This window comes from Gamsiella multidivaricata, assembly GCF_025024155.1.
Source record: "Gamsiella multidivaricata strain RSA 2152 chromosome Unknown BC939scaffold_143, whole genome shotgun sequence".
NCBI classification, from domain to species: domain Eukaryota; kingdom Fungi; phylum Mortierellomycota; class Mortierellomycetes; order Mortierellales; family Mortierellaceae; genus Gamsiella; species Gamsiella multidivaricata.
This window is the reverse complement of record NW_026251851.1, coordinates 1-20,135: the sequence shown is the minus strand read 5'-3', so window position 1 is coordinate 20,135 and position 20,135 is coordinate 1. Positions and strand designations below refer to the sequence as shown.

The following is a 20,135-nucleotide window of genomic DNA, read 5'->3' as shown; positions in this document are numbered from 1 at the left end:
CGGTCTCCGTGAGGGGCCCTATCACCTCTCGCAGGATTTCTTGTTGTGGCGGGGGTACAACTTGGTCAACACAGCGAGGGCAGTCGTGTGCGCATTCGCCTATCCTGCATCGTTCTGCTGCAATCCACTGGCTGATGAAGCTACGCCGGTGATCGTCGCCTGTGATCCAGGACTGGAAATCATGGAACCATTGTCTGGATGGCCCTTTGACTCGTTGCTGCTTGCGAAGGAAGGACCACGACCGCACCTCCAATCCTTCATCCATGATCTGATCTGTTGAAAAAAGACCAACACTCGCAAATCCTCGTGCGATTTCTGTGATGTTTTATGTATTTCAGTGTGAGTCAAGGAGACCAAAGAGCGTTGTTATTTATTATGCTCCCGGTAGGGGTTTTTATAGCCCCGACCTGGGGCTTGGAGTATTAGATAGCTTAATAGTCTCATGAATAAAAATGGAAGTGGCCTAAATATTAAGGTTCACTCCCAGTACAGTCCCAATTTGGGGTCTGGACGGAACACCGACGATGACAGCGTGTATGACGAAGCTGCGAGTGAGGAGGAAAGGTCTGAAGGCAGAGGAGATAACAATGCAGAGCAACCGATGGATCAACCACCACTGGAGGAAGACAATGGGGAGCAGAACAACGGTTTGCTGTCGTCTCAGGAAATTCTCAACTTGGATCCGGACACTGCGCTCTTCACACCGCGAGTCCAAGAGACGCTCAGCCAGCGTAGCGTAAGGAAGCAGGAATACATTCGACGTGCTATGGTAAAAATGACAGGCAATCGACTGCGTGATCAAGACGACTTGGACCGTGCTTTCGACAGAGAAGAGCACAGACTCGATCAACAATGGATTAAACAGAAGCGGGCACAACTGAAAGCAGTACAGAGGCACCTTCGGCAACAAATGCAGCAGGCAGAACAGCAAAAGCGGGAACAACAGCGACAATTGGAAGAGGAGCGGCGGCGGACAGAACAGCAAGAGCGTGACCGACAGCGGCAACTGAAAGAGGAGCGACAGCAGGAGAAGCGACAGCAGGAGGAGCAACGGCGCCTGCGGGACATCGAGAGGCGAGCTCGATACAGAGAAGAACGACGAAGACGACGCCATTTATATCGTAGATATATGAATGGGGATTCAGAGGCGTGTAGAAACCACTTGCATGAGGATGCGCACAAGGCGGTGGACAATATGACGACACCTGTTCGCCAACCATTGCCGGCAGTATCAGATGAAATTGAGCGAGATTTATTTGGGTTGGCGTTCCAGGTACCAACAATCCAGCAAATTCGGGCAGCTAGAGGACGTTTGCAAACGCATCAAAGGCTTCACTTCTGCTCGGATGGGTCAATGATTCACAACGGCACGGAGCAGGTCAGTGCAGCATTTGGAGTTGTCGTTTCCGTGGATGGTGGTCCCTACACAACGGCGTTCAGTGGACGGGTCGGTGGATACGCATCGTCAACAATCGCAGAGATGTGTGGGCTCTTGGCAACAATTCTTATCAGCCCAAGGGAAGAGAACGTCGACATCTACATCGACAATCTCACAGTTGTAAATAATTTCAAGGAGTTGGTGCAGCAGCGGGATTCAGCAACAGCAAGGCAGCGTTTGAGATCTGCAGATGCACAGTGGTGGGCGATGGTACATTATGCCTTCTTGCAACAAGGGCAAGGTATATCTGTGCATTGGGTACGAGGACATGCTGGACACCGTGGCAACGAGGCTGCGGACACTGTTGCCAAGGCAGCACATGGGATCGATACAGGACTATGGAGGCTAGACGCAACGCAACACTGTGATTTGAAATGCTACGCACAGTTTGCAACACACAGTGCAGACCTGGACTTGAGAAGGATACTGAAGCTGCAGTCCGCGGTACGGCACCATTATCAGCGGACATTGCAGCATCGAACGAGGACCTACATCAAGGATTGGCGGTCGGTAGCATGGGCGCCCACGCTGCGGATCCTACACGATAACAACCCGCCAAAGCGCTTATACACTAGTCTGGAAGACTGTCGTTTACGTTCGCACAGGATCAAGAAGTTGCATGGAGATTTGCCGACATTGCAGGCGATGAAGAAACGACATCCAGATACCTACCAAACGGACATATGTCGTAGGTGTGAGAGGGAACCAGAGACGAACGATCATCTTTGGCGTTGTTCAGCTACCTTATGCGACCAGCAGCAAGAGTGGAGGGATGCGGTGGAGGAGGTGAAGTCGAATGGATATCGCGCATGGAGACAGGCAGTGCGAAAATGGGAACAGGAGAGAGAGGAGGCCGAACGGAAGGACAAGCCCTTCACTGCGACTTGTCCCAACTTCTCGGCAACAGGAACGAAGGCTATCTGGGAGTCAATGTAGTGGATTCAGGGGACGGCGGAAAGACGAGGGGCATATCGGGTTGCGGAAGGAGAGGAGCCGGAGAGTGAGGCAGATTGGGAGGTCAAGGAGTTATACCGAGGTTTGGTGCCAATGAGACTCATTGAGACCTGGAAGCAGCTATTTACCACCACCAAGTGGATTGCGACGATCATGGTGACAAAGTTCGTGAGCAGGATCGAAGAATTTGGCAGGACCAAGATATGGAACAAACGATGCGAGGGCACTGTCGCCTGGGAAAAGTCAGTTGGAATCACCATGAGCAAACGCGCCGGAGGACGCAACGGTGATCGGGGACACCAACGTAGTGTTGGTGATTTCTCTGATTTGAAAGGGAGACGGTTACTTGCAGCGGAGATCCAGGAAGGTAGACGGACCGCGGATTATAGGGTGCCGCAGCATTGTTTGGGGCGGGGGAAGTTGGACATAATGGAGGGTTTATTCGGTTTAAAAACAACTTTATTAACATTGGATCTGGATTAGGAGACGTGTATCGCGCAACAGATCACGCAGGAGTTAGGTTAGGCTAGCTATGCGACATGGGTTATGAATTTGACGCCTCAAGCCAACATGGTTGGTAGGAGATGCGGCTCTGTCGTGCATGGAAGGCATCTATGGCTTCAAGGCCTTTGCAGACCATGCGTCTCGTGCTCATAGGAATTTATGTTAATAAAAAAATAAAAAAAAAAGCCTTTAACTTGATCCTCTACTCCACACATACAGATACACACATTTGTTTGCCTTGTCTGACCGTGACACATACCATGTCATGCAGCTCCAAACCATGATGCCCCGCCTCCATGCTTAACCGTAGACCTGATTAGCCTTGGTCCGATATCGCTCGCCTTGACCTTAGGATCTTTTCATGAGTTCATACGTGCGTACTTCAGCCCATCGGAAGATATTCTGTTGATGTTGGACCTGTCGGGCCAAATTGCGCGTTCTCAGTCATCTCCTGTGAAACGTTGGTGCTTCTTGATGAATTCTAAATGTGCTTTCTTGTGATGAGGTTTGAGCATGGGCTTCTTGATGAACTTTTTTGCTCTCATTCCTATATCATGGAGTGCTCGCCTAATAAAATTTACTGAGACTGGGCCCTGGTTCTCCTTGTTATACTCCTTAGCAGCATGACAGTCGACGAAACCTCGCTGTGGTGAACAGAAATCGCAGATAATGCACATTTCTGTAGGAAAACGTCCTCGATGGCAGCATTTTGGACATCTCGTGCACTGCGGATTTGAATATATTCAGCTTTTGTGCGGGTAGCCAACGGAATTTGTTTTCTTCGAGGAGCCGAAAGGCTTGTTTGACGATGATCTTCTATATCGCAAGGGAACGTCAATGGATAGTGACAGTAATGACAGTAACGAATAGCGCAACTATTCAAATTAATCGAATCGAATCGAATCGAATCCGCCTCAGTTCAAATTCGAATAGACGCGCTAAATTAAGATGACCAGTAGTGCCCTCAACCCATACCTTATTATGCAGCTCACAGGTCCCATTACGGTACATTTTTTTGAGTTCGACCTTGAGCTGCAACGCCACCGATAGGAGTAACTCTGTTGGTGAGAAGGGAGTTGTCTCGTTGAGAGCGGCCTGAGGACGTGGTGGAGCGTACAGTCCGAGATCCTTGAGGCGATCAATGAAATCGTTGATCTTCTGACCGGTACCACTTTTTCGTGAGTAGTTCCCAGAGTAGAGGTATACCAGAAAGCTCTGGAGGAACAGGAACTGCTCAGAGCCTTTGCCATCCTTGGATTTCTGGTCCATGTCACTACCATCCTCATCGTCGTCCTCTGGGGCACAACCATCATCCAGCTTTTTCGCGTCCTTCATGGAGACTCGAGGACAAAGACAATTCATGAATCGACGATCGTTGAGACCCGGTCTATGCTTGTTCACATGCTCGACAAACTTTCCAATTACTCGTTGACCTTGTCGTTTGATCCTGGCAGCCTCGCGCACAGCGTTTCGGATACAAAGGAACTTCCTGTTGAACGGTACCATCGTTTGTCAGAGCTCGTCTGAGGTTAGCGGATAGAGTACCGGCGTTCAAAGTAGATGTTGGGCGCTGGTATTGCAATAACCGTGTAATAGCGAGCTTGCGGGTAGCTGCATTCGAATCGGACAACGTTTTGAGTTTGGGCTTGGGCTTGGGCTCGTCGCTGGAGGGCTCAAGCTCGTCTTTTGCTTCAGACTCCTTGTAAGACTTGAACTTGTAGAGCTTCATCTTGACTGGGAGATGGGGGTTTGTTGTCCCTGTCCTCGTCTTGAATGAGTAACGATGGCGATTTCGTGGGAGTTGCATCCTTGGAAGCGGCGGGTGACCGTTTGACTCCTGAGACGGTAATGTGGTCGGAGGATTATTCTGCAGATTCGGTGCAGGTTGTTGTGGTTGTGCTGAGGATGGTTGCGGTGATGGCGACTGCGGTAAGCGCGACCCAAGATCAGGCTTCAACATAGCTGGAGACTCAACTGTCCTATATCGAATGAAAGACTGCAAGGAGCGGAGGCGGATGATCTGATCCTTGCAAGTATTATTGCCATCAAAACAATAAGTAAGATGAGCTATGAGACGATTGCCGACGCCAAGTCCTAAATGCCGTGCGATATTGAGCAGAAATATAGCATACCTTGGTTGCAGTTGTGCGCGAAAATCCTTGTTCTCCTGGTATATGGCACAAAGATCCTTGAGTCGTTTGTAAAGCTCACTGTAGGACGAGACGCTGGACAAAGGGCGAGGATCGCTGGCAGGCGTCTGTTGGAGATTAACAAAGACTCTGAGTGCAAGTTCAAGTGTTCTGTTGTCTGTGTTCTTTAAAACGACCTTGGAGTCTTCCAAATATGCATTCACCGTCTGTCGCACATCTGCAAAAATAGGTAAAAAAAATAGATATATTAGTTAAATGGTTCAGCCTCGCTCCGTAATACTTTGATCATTGATATTTACCTTGTTTCTTGATCGTCTTGATAATCGAAAAGTTGGTCGCCAGTCCAAGAGAGTAGATATTTTTTCATAGTCGTTGTTGGAGGCAACAGCGAGGACCGTGAGTTGGATCCTGGACACACTGAGAACCTCACAGATATTCGATATCTTGTAGATCAGAATTAAATTCTTTGAAATCGGGCGCCACAGGGTTGACAGGATGGGTACGCGAGCATATCGCTGTCCGCAGACACGACAATATCGCCAGATCTGCAATCCCGAGCGACCGCAACATCAGCTTCCGTCTCGCATCGCTGAATATTCCACCCCTCGTCCTGCATATACTTGACAAATGCATCACGGATGGGCAGGGTCCAATAGAAGGAGGACGAAAGGCTGGTCTAGGCATCGGCAAAGTGTTGTTTACAGACCTTGAGGTTGTTATCGATCCATCTTTGTAGTTCATCCACACTTTTTTTGCATCGCTTAGTGGTCTTCTCCCGAGCTTCTTGGCGGATCTGAGCAGTGAACTCCTTCTCCTCTGCCTGGACTCCGTCAACGTAGATAATGATGTTTTCCTTGGTCCCGAACCGCATGACATCCAGCTCCAGGATCGTATGGGCCATCTCGATGGAGTTTCGCGTATAAGCATTCCTGATGACTGAAAAGCGAGAGAGAAGGTCGACTCTTCTGGTGGCGGTGCACGAGGTTGTTGACGCGGCTGATGGGTAAAGTACAGAGGATTGGTAACCCTTCTTACGAAGAAAGGCGTACTGTCGCGTACCACGACATGATCGATCGGTACTTGGCAAGCGATCGGTCGACTCTTGGCAACGCGTATGACCGTTACACGGAGACAAATGAGAAGTATTTATATTTCATAGTTCTGTACTTGTTTGCTCCTTATCTAGCAACTTGAATATATTCCTAAGCTTATCTTGACACCTCTTTCTTGACACTTGAACACTTGCTACCATTTGTCCGTATCTGCCTTGCTTAGAAAAAGTTCATCTTGATTCTGAATAAGCATAGGCTCGCGACATTGCTAGATCACACAACTTTGACCTTTTATTTTTTTTTGATTTTGTCCTGCCATATCTGCTAATCCTGACGCCCTTCAGCTCCTCACAGCACTGGATGCACGCATCACTGCCATTGAAAACGACATTAAGAGCCTCACGACCGTCGAGCCTTCTCTTTCGTCCCTGCACAACCACTGGGACTTCTTCCGAAACCTTGTTAACGGCCTGGATCCAAGACTAGCCATGCTTGAGAACGCTGTAACCGTCGGTCTCCCCGCTCAAATTAACAAGCAAGCCGAGATTGACAAGACCGAGGTAGTTACCCAAGCTAGTAGTATGACCCATGTCGCCATTTACGCGGACCCGGATGAGATCCACCGATCCGTTGATAATTTTCGCCGCGATGCTGCAGTTACGTGGGCCACCAAGGGGTGTGGCATATAGCCGATCCCTCTTGTTCTCATTGATTCTGGACACAGTCATACTTCTCATTTTTTTCAATGAAGAAGTGGAGGATCTAAAACAACATCAGAAACATTCAGGAACAACATAAGAAACATTCAGGAACAACGTTTTTTTCTTCATTCAGAATCAACCTGTCAGCATCCTCATTCCAAATCTTTTTATTTTCCGATCATTATTATTTTTTGAGAAAATTATTCCAATTCTAATGGTGAAAGTCGCATTCAGTTTGACAATCTTCAAGACCCAGTAGAAACTGGCAAGAAGAAGACATCAATAGAATTACAGTAGATTAGGTGGTAGTGGATCTTTAATCGTTCAATCGAGAAAATGAAGCTTGACAGCGGGATGCATCTGCTGCTCAATTAAATAAAGTTTTGCATAAAGAGAATGAAGTTTTAACATTTTAGAGAATATAAAAATGGAGTGTGTTACAGTCGATGCTTAGTACCTACCGCAGTCGAACTGCGGAAAGTATCTCGACGCTCATGGTACACTCTTGAAAATCGTACTTATAAGAGACGTCGTAGTGGACATTCCTTCCTCTTTGATCTTCTTCCTCATAGCCTCTTCGTATTCCTCAAATTCTTCCTCATCATGACCATCATCCACGAGTCCTCAACTTCCGACAAAGAGTTCTTTGAGAAACTTCCTGCTGTCCTCGAGAGGGCCAGGATCGAGGGTGGTATCCCAGGAATGAGCGTCGCCATCATGTATAAAGGCGAACTCGTCTTTGCCCAGGGCTTTGGAAAGCGCAACCGTGTCGATCCGTTTACTGAGGAGGTATAAAATAACTCGATCGAAATGCTGATTATGACGACAATGAAAATTACTTTCTCATGATGGGGTCGCCACCGAACGTTAAATTCTCCTCCTGTCCTACAGACTGTCTCCCATATCGCATCCGTTACTAAGGCATTCACTGCTGCTGCCATTGGCGAATTGGTTGCAGAGGGGAAGGTTGACTGGGACAAGACTCCTGTGTCCGAGTATCTCCCCGAATTTGAACTCAAGGATCCTGTTTTGACCTCTCAATTGACATTTGCCGACATGCTCGCACATCGCACAGTAAGAACATTGATAGTGATGCCCTCCGCACGCTACTGTTATCAAGTCGTCTACGTCAATGACGCTGACCTTACCCTTCCGTTACTACCATATCTTTGTGCTCTACAAAAAAAATCCACTAACAGCCTGTGCCTTATATCGATCTGGCATGGATCAGAAATGCGGCACCCCCGAAGGTCCTCATCAACCAACTGAAGCACCTTGACATGCCCCCAAAGCTGTCCCCCACCGTCAACTACAGTAACGTCGTCTATGCTGTCGCTGGCGAGGCAGCCGCCAATGTTGCTGGAATGTCATACGTGGATCTGATCACCACAAAAATCTTTGACCCCCTTGGACTCAAGAGTGCCGGACTATCACAAGCAGAGATGGCAAAACGGCCTAATTTTGCCATGCCCTTTACTGCAGCCTCCTTCGAGGAAGCCAAGAAGGGTTTCTATGAGGAAGGGTATGTCGATGAAATCCCTATGAGCGTCGCCCCCGCTGGCGATATCTATATGGATGTGGTGGATCTCGTCAAATGGGGTAGAGTTATCTTGAAATTGGGTGAGCTCGATGGCAAGCAGGTCCTGAGCAAAGAAAGTATTTTAGAGACCGTTACCCCTCACAATATTATGAAGCGACCAAGACTGTGGTCTGACTTGTCACCTGTTAAGGGTTATGGGTACGGTTGGATCGTGGACTCGTACAAGGGTCAAGCAAACTTCCGTCATGGTAAGAAACTACTTTTTTGATATCTATAGGCTTTTTTTTTTTTTTTACAAAAGTGCCAGTACTAATATCAAGGCGCTAATCACTTTCTTCACTCTTCCTACTAGATGGCTCTAATCCTGGGTATGTAACCCACCTGGCCCTGTTCCCAGATGCCGATCTGGTCATTGCCCATTTGGCCAACATCCATATCACCAACCTGCCGTCATGCCTGTTCTACCACATCGCCGATGAACTCTTGGGTTTGCCCAAAACAGAGGACTGGCTCTTTGAAGCCGCTGTCGAGGACACTCAGCATGTATACAATCATTTCGCGAGGTTAGCCAAAGGCGATCTTCCTGAGCGTATCGAGAACCAACCACATAGTCACCAATTGTCCGACTACACCGGCGAGTACACTCATCCGGTCTATGGCGAGATCATGATCCGTCTTGAGGAGGGCAATTCGCTGTTCATGAAGATGAGCGTTTATGACCAGAAGTTGGAACACTATCACTATGAGTCGTTTACGACTTTGCTTCATGACTTTACCGTCAAGTTTGGTCTTCTTTTCACCTTTGTTACGGGTAGCAGTGGGAAGGTCGACAGTATCAAGACAATGATGGAGGGTATTGCACTCGAGTTCAAGAGAGAAGAGGTTACCGAGACCGCCAGCAAGGAAGAGTAGAAAGTGCTGCAACGTGTTTTTTCCTGAAATAGAAAATCGTCCGTTGGATTATGGCTGAGCGCCTTTAAATCAGAATCAGTGCTAGAACGCGACGATTACCGCCTTTTCCGATTTTTAGTTGAATAGGAATAGAGCCTCGGATCCTGAATCATATTAAGTGGGGTGGTCTTGCAGAGCGGAAAGGCTTTATGAGTCTCCTGCTAATTACCGAGGGCCAGGACCATATATGCCCCACCCTTTTCTCCCACCCTTGCTCACTTTGCACTTTTCTGGCTCACCTTTAAGAAGATGAAGGACATACTAGGCGCGAGAGCAGAATTTATTTTTTACTTACGGGTACAAGTATCTGTCTACCAGAAACCACTGGTTAGAATTCAGGCCTAGCCTCGGACGTTCAGTGCTGCTGGTCCTCCTCAGTGCATATTCGAAAGAATCCCAGCCACTCGCTGTCCTGATCCGCCCCACACCGGATGCAATCCGCACGTCCATCAACAAGATCAAGGTGCTCAGCAGAATTGTGACGGAAGCCAATAAGCTGCCGCGCATTAGCCTCACGAACCCAGATGATCCGCTACTCCTCCCTCCTGCGGAGACCTTACTGGCCACACCGGTAGAATGGTGGATCGCACCACTGCCAGCTCCTCGGGAGTTCACACAGTATCTCATGCGAGACATCATGCACCACGACCCCACGACCCTACGCCTTGTTTTTGGAGGCCCCAAACTTCTGCCAGGCTTCCACAGGCTGGTCACAAGGTATCCTAGCAAGTTTAACTCCAAACTGGTTGCCGCTCTCTCTCACTCGTTGGTTTAGCCAGAGGATGACATGGCTCAGCGGCTTCTCGATGTGCAGGTGTTTCACTCTCTGGCCCCACCAAATCGAAACATACCTACTCTCGCTACTGCCTCCTCTAAAGACCTCCGAGCCTTCTTCCAGAAGCCACTTCCAGCCACACGTCGCCACGGCACAAAAGCCGCTTGGAAACGGTTTTCGCAGGCTGAAATCCCCCATAATGCCAGAACCATCTGGTAGCGATATATCCACAACAAACTGGCTACCAACGAGATCCGCTTCCGTCAATGGCACAACGACCCATCTCCAGACTGCCGTATATGTGGAGGAATAGTCTAAGACAAGCGCCATATGGTCTTCCTTTGCCCGCCGAAACGAGCCGCATGGACATCATACCTGTCAACCTTCACTAGACAGTCCGCTTGGACCGACGAGGACTGCAAACGGTCAAATCAGGTGGAAGTGGATCTAGGGTGGAAAGGAGGCTTTATTCGTATCAATGCTGCTGTCTAGTTCTACGTGTGGATGGGGTTTATATAAACTGGCTGGATAGATAGCAACAGTGTTCTAGAAAGTCGTAGAAAGATGGGCGAAGCGCTGATGACATCATAATGCACTTAACCGAGCATAAACCTGTTGCAAGGACCTCTGTTCACTACTTGAGCTGTCTCTGCCACGCGTCACCATCCAGCAAGAGTTCCACCGCTTCATCAACCTGCCTCAGTTGGTGGCATGCGGGGTCAGAGCCGTATGGGATATGCATTATGCTTTTATGTTGAATTACAGCCCTATCAATAGTGCTGGTGTGGCGCGATCTATGCGCACCAACGCACTCCGGATAGTTGCACAGCACCAACTCACTTAAAAGAAAAAAAAAAATCTTTATATACCTAACATAGACTCCAACTACATGTCATACGTATTATTCGCCACCTAGACTACCATAGAGTTCCTGGTTTAAAACAAAAAAAAAAAAAGAATTTAGAATGGGTTGTTCATGCACGCTATTTTTGTATGTTGAATTACAAATTTTGAAAGAGGGTTCCGACCCCCTATGATTATGTTGATGGCATGAACTTGGCAGGCCGGCACTGGTTCTGGATTTGCGACAGACACACGGTGGCAATGTTCCCAGAGCCGACAATACTGCGATCAAAGTACATTTGACAGCTTCGGCAGTACTTTGACCGCCTCTTGTCGGACTCCAAGAACGCCATAGATTGGTCACGAGGGCACCGAGCACTGGTGTAATACTCGCGCACCCCGACCACAGTGTGTTCCATAGCCTTTGCCTATCAGCAGCGTCAAAGAACAAACAAAAAGACGAGAAAAAGTTGCAGCGCGGATGAGGGATGGTATGCCACACTTTTTTTTTTTTTTCTTTTTCTTACCTTGCCGACAAATTTCTTCTCAAGTGCGCTATGCTTGCTTGGTAGGCCAGTTTGCGAATCAAAAGAGCCCAATCCTACCGCAAACACCACTTTTACACTATCCTGCGAGCTCAGCGGCTGACCAACAAAGTCCTTGCTGACGGCAAGGTCAAGTAGGGCTGCAACTGCGTAGTCATACGTTGCCTGTTGAGCCTTTTGAAGATCCCAGCGCTTGCTTAGCATCCACTGACTGTTGTAAAAGTTAAAAAGGCGGACTCTCGTGGTGGGCGCGGTGGCGCCGTCCGTACCAGGCGTCTCCAGATACGCCAGATATTCCTCGATCTTCTCCACGGTAAATGAGGGCAGTCTTGCCTCAAGAACATCAATGCGTGCCGCGGCCTTCTGCTTTTCTAGGAGACGCTTGAAGAGCATGTAAGGCCTGTAGAGGAATACCCTGCGGATTCGTAAAGACTCTCTATTCGTAGGTAAGGCGGGGTCGATTCTTGTCGCTGTCATTGTGTAAACCTCACCCGGGCCAATGCCGATGACCACAATATCGCCTGTGTCAAGATCTGGACTGGCAGGCAAGTGGAGGATGTAAGAGCAAGAGTGAGTACAGGGCAGGAAAGTATTTTATTGCAGACTGAGGTTTGATTAGGGCAGCTAGTTATGTCTTTTATATGTGAATAAAACTTGACTCGGGACCCCAGCTCGGTAGCTTATGTCCTATAAGCTCCCGTACTCGGGACCGAAACATAATGGAATGGACAAGGGTGGACGCGGGCAATCGTCTGCTTGAAACGGGCAAGCAACGTTAAACCAGTTATGCTTTCCATGTGGGGTAATTCTGGAGACGCGACGTGATTTGGACTCGCGTAACAGACGCGAGGCAATCACAAGCCACTAGGGTCAATTGAGGTGAGCGCAAGTCTGTCCTCAACCTTAATTCGTGACAGCACAAGGACAAACACTTGACCACGTTGGTGTTTACCTTCCTCAGCACGTCTTTGGTGCTGGGCAGCTGTATGTCGGCTTTTCGCGTTGAAAACACCGGCACAACCTCAAGGTTCTGGTCGAAAATGGCGTCATAGATGGGAGGGAGGGCGTTTACACCCGGAATATCGTCTGTAGAAATGTGCTAAACGTCCAATAAAGTTTTTTTTTTTTTTTTTTTTTTTTGTAACAGTGCAATAAAGCTATTTTATTTTTTTGTCTCGGACCCGTTGCGTATGCCATGAGCAGATCTGCTAGTCCATAGAGTTGAAATAATGTCACGACGAGGACCAAAAACTCATACGAGATTTGAAACGACAGTCGAAGACACCAAAAATATCGAGCAAATCTCGTCCATTTGTAGGTCATCAGGGCCGAAAAGGCAGGATTGTCATAGGCTTGGAGATCGTCGTAGTGGCTGTGGGTAAAGACCTTGTCAAACGGAAAGACAAAATGCCAGATCATTCGAAGGACTAAAGTCCTGACACCTGCGACCGTCGTCGGCTTCGCTGGAATTGCTGGCTTCGTCGTCTTTGCCGGCAGTTGCTAGTCCTTGTCAACAACCTGGCTAGTCAATAATTTTCCGTCCTTCTTCGCCTTTTTGCTGCCGTCTTCGTTTCCTTGAATCGTCCAAGCCAGCGAAAACGGAGCCATGTACAGATTGGTCTTGATGTCGGCATTCTTTTCACTGTCTCAGCCGTCACTGGCAACAATCCCGGCTGGTTTTTGAGGACCTGGGTCTTGTTGTTGTCGAAAATAGCCAACCGGTTGAGACGATGAAAGATTGGGTTCTGATCAATGACCTCGTACAGCTTTGTCTTTGCTGGCGCTCAAAACTTGCCCCGCCGCCACTGATCTCCGTTATAGACTGCCTGCTGTAGAAGCTGATCTCGGTTCAAGACTGGAAGGAATGCAGCTCGTCGGGCAATATTCAAGGCTACGTCAGTGCAAACGGTCAGATCAGGTGGAAGTGAATCTAGGGTGGAAAGGGGACTTTATTCGTATGAATGCTGCTGTCTAGTTCTACGTGTGGATGATTTATATATATACTGGCTGGGTTGATAGCAACAGTGTTCTAGAAAGTCGAAGAAAGGTGGGCGAAGCACTGATGATATCATAATGTACTTAACCGAGCATAAACCTGTTGCAGTCAAGGTGCTTGGGTATAAGGTGCGGAACACTGATCATCAACTTTTCGAGCAACATAGGGTCGGTCGAGTGAGCTCTTGCCAGACAATAATCAATCAGGATCTCGGCCACGGGCAACTTGAATTCGACGATCAAGTGAGCAATCATGTCCTTTTCGGCGTTAGCCGAGAACTCGTCCGGGCTTGGTATCCAGTATCCAAGGTGGTTGTTAGATCCCAGGACGCCTAGTGTTCCGTCCAGACCCCAAATTGGGACTGTACTGGGAGTGAACCTTCATATTTAGGCCACTTCCATTTTTATTCATGAGACTATTAAGCTATCTAATACTCCAAGCACCAGGTCGGGGCTATAAAAACCCCTACCGGGAGCATAATAAATAACAACGCTCTTTGGTCTCCTTGACTCACACTGAAATACATAAAACATCACAGGTACCACGACTTTGTGAGAGCGTTCAGGTCTAAAATTGGAAGTAATCAAAAAGTGTTCTTTTTGACCAGGCACTATCCAATTTATTAAATCAGAGCGACACTTCCCGTTACTCGAAGGCCCAATTGTGCTTCGGCGGTTGTGTTATTTCGCCCATGCTCAGCACCCGATTCTATACGAAGCGGTGGAGTAGCATACTATATTACAAGAGTAATGGCGTACGTCCGCACGCTCTACGCTTGCGCTTCGGTTCATCAAGGTTCACTGCTTATGCATCCTCTCGACGGGGAGGAGGGCAGAGGTGGCGCTGACATGGCCGATCGCAAATCGAAGGTCCAGTATGTTGCTGCTCAACTAAGGAAGCTTGGGTCAGATGAAAGATCTAGTGAATTGGCTGACGGCACATATGGGGCCGAGAACGATGAGGATGAAAAAGCCTTCGTAAAACTCTATGGAATATATGTCCCCGAATAGTACTGTTGGTGCACCATTGGATGCTTTACGCAATGGAGTTGGATCGTTCGTACTAAACGATATCCAATTACGATGCTTCAACGCGCTGAAAAATGTTCTCGTACAGGCCCCGGTACTATCCTTTCCAGACTTCAGCATGCCCTTTTACGTGGCCACAGATGCGTCGAACATTGGCATAGGAGCGGTGTTATATTAGTTACCAGGAGGCGAGTTAGAACCCAGCAATATCAAATATATTTCTTTTGTCACTCGATCCTTGCAGGAACGTGAACGAAAGTATTCTGCTACACAGAAAGAATTGCTCGGAATTGTTTTTGCGCTCAAGAAGCTGCACTACTACCTCTGGGGAAGACATTTCACACTCTATACGGACCATCGCGCTCTCACCTTCATGCATTCACAGAAGGAGATGAATTCTATGCTCACTGGATGGCAGGAAACCATTCTGGACTATACCTTCAAGGTAGTCTATCGACCCAGTGTCCTCAATGTACTACCCGACGCATTATCTCGACAGTTTCCTATGGAATTATGGTCCAGTAAATCGTCCGGTACTCTGCCTACAAAGGTTTATGGTTATATCCACCTTATCCAGGATGCAAATACTTTGCGTGAGACCGTCGCGATGAGTAAGAGAAGAATATTGCTCGCCAGCACCCATGCGCTTGGCCACTTCGGGACCAATGCCATGGTGAATCACATTCACTCGTTGAACAAGACGTGGCCCATTATGGCCAAGGACTGTCTGGAATACGTTCAGCGTTGCCAAGAATGTCAACGTGTCAATATTGCGCGTAAGGGATATCATCCTTTGTCTGCCATTCATGCTCAGCTCCCGGGAGAACAGATGGCTATCGATTTAGCCGGACCATTCCCTGAGGATGACAAAGGTCACCGGTTTCTTCTCGTTCTGGTGGACGTCTGTACACGGTTCGTGTTCCTTGAGCCCATACCAAACAAGGAAGCGCCTACAATCACAAAAGTACTGTTTCGGATATTCACCACTATCGGTTTCCCGCGCATTCTCCAATCTGACAATGGCAAAGAATTCGTTAACGAGGTTATGAGGGTCATGATTTCAGAGATGGGAGTGCAACATCGTCTGGTAACACCCTATCATCCTCGAGGCAACGGAGTTGCAGAGAATCATGTTAAGACGGCCGTCAATATCATCCGGAAAGAAATCAAAGACCAAAAGGCATCATCGGCGAGGCATGTTCCGATGGCACAAATGGCTATAAACACTAGGATTGTGGCATTTCACAACTCCTCCCCATTTTCGCTATTTTTTGCGCGACGATTCAACGGATTTCATAATTTCTCCAACGACAAAGATGAATTATTATCCCATGAAGAACTCTTAAAGCGGCTTGAATATATGACCAAGACCGTCTTTCCAGCTATTAGTGCTAAGGCGCGTGCCACTCAACAGCGGATGATTGAGCGGTTCAATAGAACGGTTCTGCACAATGAGTTCCCTGACGGCGCCAAAGTCATGTCTCTGGATCCCATTAAGGGAGATAAACTTTCGCCTAGGTATGAAGGCCCTTACACTGTTGTCCGTCGCACGACTGGAGGAGCATATGAGCTGAAGGACGGCACAGGAGCCCTCCTTGGACGCAATTACGCGCCATCGCAGCTCAAGTTGGTGCTCGACGACTATGAAGACACAGTGACTTACGAAGTAGAAAAAATTCTGGACCACCGGAAGTTACCTGGGGGCGATGTAGAATACTTCGTAAGTTGGAAAGGATACTCAGAGAAGACTTGGGAGCCCCAAGAGAACTTTATTGAGAGAAAGTGTCTATCAGACTACTGGAAGACTCGCGATCAACCAGGGACACAATCTCGGCCGCAGTCTCGTCAAACGTTGAAGAACCACGTCCCTAAGTGCGACGAGCAAGAGACTTCATCATTGCAACGTAAAGGCAAAGCTCGATTAAAGCAAAGGCCAATGAACGATACATCCTATGCTGCTCCAGAAAGGACCTCAGCACGCAAACGCGGCCACATGAGTGTCGAAGATATTAATGACGATAGACGTAATAAGGAGAAGCCTATTACTCGTACGCGGAAGCGCGGTCGAAATTAATGAGCAAGGCATGCAGCACCTAGTTGAATGGTGATAAGGGGTTTTTTCTGCTTTCCCCTATTTTCACGTTGAGGTTTTCCCACTGGGTTTTTTCCCTCACAAGGCTTTTTTCTTTTTGCCTTGAGTGATATTTTATTTTGTCATATAGAGGTGCTTCAGCCCTCGACTCAATTGCAGCTAAGGTTTTTCCTTTTTTCCCTTGCGCAATTCAGCTTGCATTAATATGCGCCTAGGGTTTATTTTTTCCCTATAATACTCTGTCCAATATGCCCTATGGCATCCCGGCTTTTAGCCTTCCCTTGGGGAGGGAGCTGTGCCATATTTGGACATACGTACATAATATAATTTAGCAAGACACGTACATTTTGATAACCCGCCAGGACAGCTATAAAATAGCCTTCCTGGCGGGGCCATTAAAGATCCCTCTCTTGTCTCGTTACTTATTTCCACTGGTAAACCTTATTTATTGCACAGGGCACCCGCGACCTCTGGCGTTGATCACAGGGGGTTCAGAGGAAAGCAAGCGATTTCGGCTGAATATTCGAAGGTATAACAAGGCCCTCTCTTTTACCTCCATGGCTGCTACCGTTGACAGAAACTTGGCAAGTCCTTCGGATGGCGTCTACACTTTCCGAATCCAGGGAGAAGTGCACCATTTTTATAGGAACCTTCTTCCGGAAAATGGAGAGCGGCCCAAGTTTGCACAGATTTCTTTCTACGATTCAACTGCACAACTGGAGCTGCGCAAGGACCTTTATCCGCAACTGGAGGAGAGCATATTAAGGGAGCTTCAGACCATGATCGAGCAAAGTAACCCTCTTGCCCGGACATACAAGACTATACGCGAACGTGAGAACTATGATCACGATCGCATTGCCGATTTCAAGATTATCCTGAAGGCCGAGCGGTGCGACGGGATATGCAGCGCCACCAATATGACCTTCCATCGGCCTACGAGATCGCAGTTTTGTTACCGGACCAAGAAGGAGGTGAAAAGAGAGACATCAACCTCCACAACTGGGGCGGCGGGGTGGGAAAAATTCGAGAGACGGATACCAAGTACAGTCCACGGAAAAAGTGTTAGCATGTTTTGCTATTTTGGACTTATACTCCTTTATCTCCCTATTACGCTATTACCAAGGACCGAGATGTTTGGTGGACAATATCGTAACTTACAAGGAGTTTTCTAGAATGTTCCAGGCTTGAATGACCTTCAGCTGAGGAACGAAGGATCTCGAAAGTCATGAGGTGCACTCTAACACTTTTTAAAAAATCCTATAAATTGTGCTCTTCCCTTACGGTCTGCATCCTCACTCGCAACTAGAACAATACAACTGCACAGTTTTCCACTACTCCCATCCTACGCCACATTCATCCCAAGTTTACATCAAACATGAAGCGGCTGCGAGAACAAACCGTACGCGATGCGATTATCCAACTTCGGCAAGGAAAATCTGTCCGCGAGGTCTCAAGATCCTTGCATAGCTCTACTTTCTCCGTTTCCAAGATTCGTCAAAGGGACAAGGAGAACGTTCCGTCCCCTAAAATAGGGCGTCCTTCGAAGGTTTCGAAGAAGACCAAGACCTTACTTGCTCGTCATTTCGTCACAGGAAAAGCCGTAACCCTCCGCGACGGCCAGCGACTTATCCAATCGGTGCAAGGAGTGCAGGTTCATGTAGACAGTGTCCAGAACTACCTTAAACAGGAGGGCTTAAAAGCATACGTCCAGCCTAGGAAGCGTGATCTGACACCGGATCAAATCAGAGCACGCTACGAATTTGCTAAGGCGCACTTGAAATGGACCGTGGACGACTGGAAGAATGTGATGTTCTCGGACGAAACTATAATCAGCAGGATTGGGTCCTTCGGCAGGACATTCTATTACAAGAAGCCCAACAGGAAGGATATCCAACCTCACCAAGTGCAGAAAACAAAGCAGGGCGGAGGGGGCCAAATTATGGTCTGGGGTTGCATAACATTTTATGGCTTGGGCGATGCCTGCTGGATCCCAGGAAGTATGGATGCACAAGCCTACCTCGATGTACTGAAGGACTATCTTTGCGCATCTCGGGATTGGTTTGGTATGGATCCAGCAAAATTCATTTTTCAGCAGGACAATGCCAAAGTGCATACAGCAGGCATAGTCGAAGACTTCCTTAGGAAATCCAAGATCGCAGTCATGGAATGGCCTGCGAATTCTCCGGACCTCAACCCGACCGAGCATCTATGGTCGCACCTCAAGTACCGACTTGATCAGTATCCAGAGGCACCAAACTCTTTGGACGACCTCTGGGAGCGTGTTCAGGATATATTGACAACAGTAAATATCGAATTCCTTCACGAGCTATATGAGAGCATGCCCGAGCGCATGAAGAAGCTTCACGCAAATAAAGGAGGCCATATCGATTAATAATGGCAGAAAAGTAGCTAACAGAATCAGAGGGTGGTCATATTTCGAAAAAGTGTTAGAATGGGGTCAATATGTTCATGTCCTCAATTAGCCTGATAGAGTGCATCCATTGGCTCGTAACATGGCAGGTAATCTTAACAAATATACGAGATTGATCGCGTGAAGCCTCGTAGCAGTAGGCGGTATTGATGTAAGTATCAAAGAAAAAAGGTCGAAATTATGAAAACATGCTAACACTTTTTCCGTGGACTGTACGACCCTCCGCACTCTATCCTTCTACATCCTCATGGCGAAACCGGTTGGACCTATAACAGGTATCCGATCATAGATAAAGCAGATGTGGTGCAACCCACAGCCAGAGATAGGCAGGTTGACGCTCAGGAACCAGAGCAAGGCGAGGGTCAAGGAGGACGCGTGGCAGCAAACCACACTCAAGATATGTCTGAGGAGAGCGAAGATGAAGAGGACAGCCAACAGTTGCTTGCTGATGAGGAAGGCGCTACTGGAGGTAGAGACGGCAAGTTCATAACATTGCGCCAGTTCACTGCATATGGTCTTCAGCTTCGAGAGAACGTGGAGATCACTGAGCGAGAAAATCGCTGTTATTTTTGGTGTTTTGGCCGCCTTGCTCAACAGTACGTGGTGGACCAGTACGCGAAGATCGAGGCGCATCGCCTATGGTTTATCAGGAACAACCAGAAAACACTCCGTGCCTCCGATTATCTTGGCTTGGTGCCAACGATGCCGCGTATCCTGTAGAGTACCTGAATTCTCTCAATCCTTCAGTTATGCCTCCTCACGAGTTGCTGTTGAAGGTGGGCCAGCTAATTATTCTCCTTCGAAACATGGACGGCAAATTCGGTCTCTGCAACGGTACCCGTCTGATTGTTCGAGCACTCCGTCGGAGATACATCAGTGCTGAGATTCTTAACGGTGACTTCAGGAGACGAACGGTGCTTATTCCGCGCATACCTCTTACAACCCTGGATGACGGATCTACACTAATCAAGTTCACTAGGCGCCAGTTTCCTATTAAGCCTGCGTTTGCCATGACCATTAACAAGGCGCAAGGACAAACACTTGACCATGTTGGTGTTTATCTTCCTCAGCACGTCTTTGGTGCTGGGCAATTGTATGTCGGGTTCTTGCGTTGCAAACACCGGGACAATCTCCA

General features: G+C 48.1%; 5 protein-coding genes across 5 annotated transcripts; 2 read left to right on the top strand and 3 right to left on the bottom strand.

Annotated features, from left to right (window-relative positions):
* Nucleotides 1-4,716: 4,716 nt before the first annotated feature.
* BC939DRAFT_497668 (uncharacterized protein) lies at nt 4,717-6,095 on the bottom strand. The gene is made up of 4 exons (XM_051559734.1): nt 5,753-6,095; nt 5,346-5,489; nt 5,029-5,263; nt 4,717-4,932 (listed from the first exon to the last, which is right to left on the bottom strand). The coding sequence occupies exons 1-3, from the start codon at nt 5,971-5,973 to the stop codon at nt 5,188-5,190; spliced, it is 441 nt and encodes a 146-aa protein (XP_051406150.1). The 5' UTR covers nt 5,974-6,095; the 3' UTR covers nt 4,717-4,932; nt 5,029-5,187.
* Nucleotides 6,096-7,231: 1,136 nt separating this feature from the next.
* BC939DRAFT_470418 (beta-lactamase/transpeptidase-like protein) lies at nt 7,232-9,419 on the top strand. The gene is made up of 4 exons (XM_051558116.1): nt 7,232-7,588; nt 7,691-7,873; nt 7,999-8,587; nt 8,692-9,419. The coding sequence occupies exons 1-4, from the start codon at nt 7,403-7,405 to the stop codon at nt 9,249-9,251; spliced, it is 1,518 nt and encodes a 505-aa protein (XP_051406149.1). The 5' UTR covers nt 7,232-7,402; the 3' UTR covers nt 9,252-9,419.
* A 529-nt stretch (nt 9,420-9,948) lies between these two features.
* Nucleotides 9,949-10,395, bottom strand: BC939DRAFT_482324 (uncharacterized protein; the record flags this gene model as incomplete). Its single annotated transcript, XM_051559108.1, has 2 exons — nt 9,949-10,012; nt 10,142-10,395. The coding sequence occupies 2 exons, from the start codon at nt 10,393-10,395 to the stop codon at nt 9,949-9,951; spliced, it is 318 nt and encodes a 105-aa protein (XP_051406148.1).
* Nucleotides 10,396-11,037: 642 nt separating this feature from the next.
* Nucleotides 11,038-11,262, bottom strand: BC939DRAFT_470416 (uncharacterized protein; the record flags this gene model as incomplete). The annotated part of the gene is made up of 2 exons (XM_051558115.1): nt 11,038-11,088; nt 11,109-11,262. Coding segments are annotated over 2 exons (194 nt in total), but the record flags the coding sequence as incomplete, so codon positions are not given.
* A 5,783-nt stretch (nt 11,263-17,045) lies between these two features.
* On the top strand, nt 17,046-17,405 carry BC939DRAFT_377958 (uncharacterized protein; the record flags this gene model as incomplete). Its single annotated transcript, XM_051551704.1, has 1 exon — nt 17,046-17,405. A coding segment is annotated over one exon (360 nt), but the record flags the coding sequence as incomplete, so codon positions are not given.
* Nucleotides 17,406-20,135: the final 2,730 nt, after the last annotated feature.